Source organism: Anarrhichthys ocellatus, unplaced genomic scaffold (assembly GCF_004355925.1).
Source record: "Anarrhichthys ocellatus isolate YVR2014 unplaced genomic scaffold, GSC_Weel_1.0 scaffold910, whole genome shotgun sequence".
Taxonomy (NCBI): domain Eukaryota; kingdom Metazoa; phylum Chordata; class Actinopteri; order Perciformes; family Anarhichadidae; genus Anarrhichthys; species Anarrhichthys ocellatus.
The window spans coordinates 5055-11388 of record NW_022280884.1 but is presented as its reverse complement, the minus strand read 5'-3'; the positions used below and the strand labels follow the sequence as shown (position 1 = coordinate 11388).

The 6334-nt window shown below is 38.5% G+C and overlaps 1 protein-coding gene across 1 annotated transcript; it reads right to left on the bottom strand.

The window, feature by feature from the left end:
• Positions 1–276: 276 nt before the first annotated feature.
• Positions 277–5838, bottom strand: LOC116377112 (sphingolipid delta(4)-desaturase DES1-like). Its single transcript, XM_031838667.1, has 2 exons — positions 3628–5838; positions 277–2426 (listed from the first exon to the last, which is right to left on the bottom strand). Exons 1-2 carry the CDS (start codon positions 4342–4344, stop codon positions 2280–2282), a joined length of 864 nt encoding a protein of 287 aa, XP_031694527.1. The 5' UTR covers positions 4345–5838; the 3' UTR covers positions 277–2279.
• Positions 5839–6334: the final 496 nt, after the last annotated feature.

Sequence of the window (6334 nt, the reverse complement as noted above, 5' to 3'; positions counted from 1 at the left end):
AATTCAACTTTACAATATTGTCTGTACATTTTATTTTCCAACATAAACATGGGCCAGATGGGTTTATGGGCTAGATCTGGCCTGCCAGACAAATTCATAAGGTTCCACGTGTCAAATGTATTGTTAGACCTAGCCCACAAAGTCAGGGAGGTTGACTTTGAAGACAGTTTCAGGAGGAGAGAACTGGGATTCTCCCTAGGTTTTTGGAGTTTGAAGCCTGGTCTAAATGCTGCACTTTTCTATTGCCAGGAATAACACTCTAAAGGGTAAAAAGTATATATATATTTTTTTTTTTATTAATTCATTTATTTCATTGGCTTTTAAGTAGTCAAAATTGACTTTATTTCATCAAAGTGAATAAATTCATAACATTTAAATCAACATCACAATCAGAATTGAAAACAAAGCTCTGAAGGCACTGAGGAATATTACACTTTCAACTCATATACAACTCAACATTAAACTGACTTGTTATAGTCACAGTTTGTATGGAGCATTACAACAGGTTGCATAATATCATGGTACATTAAGTGTTGTATGTTAAAGAGCAGAGCAATTTCTAAGAAATGTAATATACAAAGTAAACCAATGCAAGCCTTCCCATAAACTCAGCATCGATCCTTTCAAACAGACCAGATCATACTTCCCTATGTTGCAACAAACTCAATTCATACAGAGGAATCTTAATGAGTGGATTCCCTCAGAGTTCAACTTTGATCCACTTGAACATGCACGTTCGTGCGTGTGCGCGCATGTTCGCGCGCACGCACACACACAGTAAACCAATAGCAAAGCTGCTTTTATGTTGTTAACCTCCAACTGTGGAGTCCAAAATGGAGGGAGACATGTCTAAGTTCATTCAGTTGTATATTAATCTCTGTAGCAGCAAACAAACAGCGATGCAAAGACCTTAGACATGGTTTGCAATCAGTCACCACAGATGGTGTAACAACCTGTGTGGGCTTGGGTAAGTGTTTTGTTCTTACTAGCGTAATGCAAAGTTTAAAAAAAAGAAATTAAATCTGCAAGCAGCGATGAACAGCCTTTTGCCTTATGCGCATGTCCGAGTTACACGCCAGTGCTGGAAATTACGCAAATTCTGTCCCAGAACACATACTAATTATGTCATGTTACTATATATCATATTTAAACACACATTTAAATTTCATGTTAATTGGATGATTTTTGTTTTAGGTACTGCCAATTTCCTGTTGTCAGTAGGTGGTGCAATGACTATATCTCAATATGGATGTGTAGATTCCTTCGGGTCTGGACTTATACAGCATGTGAAATTTGGGACAGATTGGATGATATAAAGTGAAGTTACAGCAGCTTTGCATGTCATTACGAAAGATTCACATTGCCTGCCTTGCTACAGCAACGCTGTTCCACAAAAACTCAGAGACAAATCTGATAAACCTTCTGGGAGGAGTTTGAAAAAGTTTGTATAAAATACATGAAAACTACTAAACTAAATTAAAAACGGCCAACTTTTGGTTGAGCAGAGTTAATTACAGCCAATGAGAAATATGTCCGAACTCATAGCACTTTCAGTGCCAGGGCCCTAAAAAGAAAGACTAACCAATTTAAGATGCTGACAAGTAGTGAGCCGAGGACAAGAGAGCGCTAATTAAATGGTTGGATTAAATAACTACTTGAAGCAGATGTCTGTTCATATTTCATTGTTGATTTTTTTTTTACACATTATTGATCAGTGTGGTAATAAACACTTTGTGGCCTCAGAGATATTGAAAGTCCAATGAGTAAAGAGCACTTGCATGTTCAGTGCACATCAGCACACTAGCTAGAATTGAGCCCGACCACAATACAGATGCCTTCAGTAGACATTTGGGTTAGTTTTAAACCACAGTATTGCACAAATTGAGAATATTTTGAATTGTGAATATTTAAAATATTTTAAGAAATTAGAAGATCACCATTGAGATTACAATTCATCCTGAAGGGGACACCAAATTTTATGACAATCCACCCATCAATTTATAGTTTGTTTAGAATACATTTTGTTTGTTTTGTAACCAACCCTAGGTACTGCCAATAATCACACGAGCAAACTCATATTTTCAAACTAACATAATGTCTTGGTCTTTCTGAACTTCATTACAAATAACTGAAACAATTTTCTCTTCCTGTAGAGGAAAAGCACTCTTTCACAATTTCCCCCCTTATTTCCCATGCTGAATCTATTCATTTGGAAAAGCTGTTAACTCCTAGATGAAACGATGGACATTGAAGCTTTTTTTCCCCAGCTTTAGGTGAAGTTACTCCTGTTTGACATCTCCCCTCAGCTTCCTCTTCACTCGAGAGTAAGGGCTCAGTGCGTCGTCCATGATGAAGTCATACAGGACTTTCACCCAAGATGTGTACTGAGGCAGGTCATCATAATACTCTGCTGCTATTTTCTTCACCTGAAAACAAAGAGGAAACAAAAGAATAAACACGGAATATTGCTTTAAGGTTGCATTTTAGATTAGATTTCAAAGAGCTGTTTACAGTTTACATACAGATCATATTGTGGTTTCGCTTTTGTTTCCACACAAGTGGGTAATGCTGATGTGACTTTGAAAAGAAACAACTGTTATACTCTCCTCAAACATACATTAAAAAACACAATATTGTTACCTCACCATTTGTAAAACGCACTACATTCAAACTTGACAAACAAAATAAAACTCATCAAAAATATCCTGCTTAGCCTATGCAATATTAGTATTAATCTAAAAAAAAACATAACCAAATAAGCAAAGGCTAGGGAGAACTGTATTTTCTAACTTTGATTTGAGTGTTTCAAACCAACACCGATCATGTCAGGCTGCAGGCTGTTAAGGGGTGGCCCATTGTTACAATTGCATTATTTATTTATGTGCACTGTGCCATTGCACAGATTAAATACCATAAACAGATAGATAAATAATTAAATTGTTACAGTTGCCAGTTGACTCTAATCTAATAATCATGGAGTGAACCTTTACAGTCCATACACACATTTATTGAGAGAACCAGATTATAACCAAGTATAGTTCACAACCTTTTCATACAAATTTAAAGAAAGTAAGAAGGGTCATGGTAAATAAATTATTTTTGAACCAACAATGTAAGATCATGACCCAATTATCTTTGGCCCACAGTGTGAAATCATGATCCAATTATCTAATTTAAACATCTTTTCTTTTTTTTTAACTATTCTCTCTGATAGTAGATACTGATTTAATTAGTGTTATCTCAATATCAAAAACTTTCTGGTTTCTATACCAACCCCAAACTCCCTTTGTCTCAAGATGAGAGAAATCTCAGTCTTGTCATGTTTGTTGACATCAAATCCCCTTTGATAGTTAGTTAAAGAGACAAACACAAGATCATAAAGTATGTTCATGTAACAAGTATCATAGATAATTTTAAAAAAGGGTTTCATTGAAACACCATTCTCACACAGTGACAAACACAGGATGTGCAACCATGTTGGAGGATTTAGTTAAGCTCCCTGCCTAGACAGATTTGTATCCACCCAACTGATTTGTTCCTTCCTAACCTCATGTAAATGCAGCTGACAGTATGATTTGTGCCACCTGTGGGTAACAGTGATCTCCATAGTCATGCAGCTGTACTAACCATGGGCAGCCTGCGTCCTGGGATGCTGGGGAAGTCATGGTGCTCATTGTGGTAACCCACGTTGAAGGTGAGCAGGTTGAGGGAGCCATAGTAGGAGTACGTCTCATGGCCCTTGAGGAACATGTAGTGCTCAGCTATGAAATGACCAGAGATGGGGTGCAAGCCCATCCCCAGCATTGAGCCAGCCAGCATGTAGACCACAGGCTTGGCCCCCCACAGCCAGCAGAGCAGGATGTCAAATGTGAGCTGGAAGGCTATGTTGGTCACCTCCAGCTGAGTGATAGGTTTGGGGTTGATGCAGAGGGGCCGAATGGCATAGAACAGAGGTTGCAGAATAATCCAGATGAATTTGCGAAGGCGTGTGCAGAAGAACCAGCCTTCAAACTCAGTGGGGATGTCTACATCTATCCCATCTCCACCCAGGTAGCGGTGATGGTCCAGGTGATAGCGTTTGAAGGAGGCAGAGTAGGGCAGGCCAATGGGCAGGTTGGCAAAAATGGCAAAGTAGCGATTCCACATGGCCTTGTTGTTTCCAAAGGCTGTGTTGTGGGAGATCTCATGAATAGCAAGCGTCATTGAGTGGTTGATACAGCTGCCAAAGGCATAAGTCCAAAACAAAACCCATTTCCATTCCAAGTCTTTGACCATGTAGAAAGCTAAAAACTGTATCGCTACCATCATGCACACAATCCATTTCAGCCTTGGGTCAGGAACCATCAATGACTTGATTTCTGGGTATTTGGCTGTAGGAGAAAAACAAGAAACTTCAGTTAAACTCAGTTCATATTCATATGCTGAAAATAAATAATCATCAGATCATCTGGTAAAAAACATTTAAATTAAGGAATTCAGCTAAAGATTTGAATAAAAAAAATTTCAATAAAAAGAGAAAAGTTGTATACAGCTGCATTATTTAGTTTAAGCTAATGTAATAAACAAAGAGTGCTGAGTCAAGTACTGACTGGCACCTTGTGAAATGTATTCTACCATCCCACCATTGTTTAAGAGGTCAGAAGGCAGCAGCAAGAAAAAAAACATCTACAGTGCATGCTGGCATAAGCACATTCTGATACACAAGCTTTCCAGTTGAATATTGTCAAATGTTAATTCTATTTCATTATTTCAAGAGTGATCAAGTGGTAGCCAGTGGAAACATTCAAAAAGCAGGTGAGAATTGTTACAGAATTTCACTTCAGGAATGCAGAACTCTTCATACCGAAGATTTGGAGTGCTTTCTTTAATTACTGAAAAAATAAAAATGAATAGGAGGGCTACAGTGAAACGCCTGAAATGGAAAGTCCTTTGTGGGGTCCTTTTTAGGCTGAAGATTGGGATGTTGTTGTATTGGACTGCATTATACTAGAGGAAATGCCTCGGATACAGCTTAAAATGTTGGATTGGGTATTGGCAAGTACAGGAGTCAATGCCCCAATCCGGTATCACTTCATCATATCATTTATCAGCTCATTATGTGACACAGAAACAATATAAATGCGTGTCAATCACTACCCGATCCGTACATTCTGCGCTATCTGCACTCGTACAAACTAGTACTATACACTTCTGTTTAAACAGTCTTGTGCACTCTTGTTGTTCACAATATAGCAATATAAAAGAAAAAATAATCTGTGTTGACAACTAAACAATATTTAAAATCAGTTTTGGGGCGACTGTGGCTTAATGGTAGAGCAGGGTCGTCCTTCAATCAGAGGATCGGTGTTCGATCCTCGGCTCCGCTTGTACACGGCGATGTGTCCTTGGGCAAGAGACTTAACCCCAATTTGCCCAGCAGGCTGTTTCTGCGGAATATGAATGAGTATGAATGTCAGATAGCCCTGATGGGCAAGTGGGACTTTGCATGTGTAGCGCACTGTTATTTCATATTTTTTGTCCATTTAAAATTCATATTTGTATTATTTCAATGGTTTTAAAACATTACATAACTGTATATAGGATAACTGTACCAACTGTGAAGGGAAGCAATTTATTGTATTGACACTTTAGAAGAGAGCGCTGTCGCTTTAAAGAAGAGTTTCGAAAACATGCTATATGTAGGCTGAAGGCAAAAAATGTGCTTGTGCTTAACCTTGGGATCTGTTAATAGAAGTTGCAAAACAAAGATGGATGCATCTATGGACAGTTCATTTTAAGGGTGCAACACATGGTAGCCTTTGCCATCAGTGTATGAATGGGTGTGAATGGTAGAATTATGACATGTAGTAGTGCTGGGCGGTATATCGGTTTTAATTTCCCGTATGATATGAATTTTTCACACACCGTCATAGCAGTTGTTTCGGCATAGCCGAAACAACTGCTGTAACTCTTCAACAGGCAGCAGAATATATTGTTCGCCGCTATCAGCGCTACGGTCGGAGCTAGTTGTCTTAACTGTATTGAGAGGGACCTCTAATCGTGGTTATAATAACAATTAATAACCCACAACTAACGCTTTTTAACAGGGCAAAACACCACGACACAGTTTGTGACAAATAAACAATTTGTAACACTAATAATTGTACATTTATAAAATTTCACCGCCAAACGGCATGTTGGGTACAGCTTGCTAGCTAGCCCGCTAGCACAACATTCTGTTAACAGCTGGGAGAGGCTCCGTCGCTACAGTAACGTTACATTAAAGAACAGAACAGAGCAATGCAGGATGCAGTTCTGTCAGTGAGGTAAGATGTAAACCAGTCTAACGCTATGC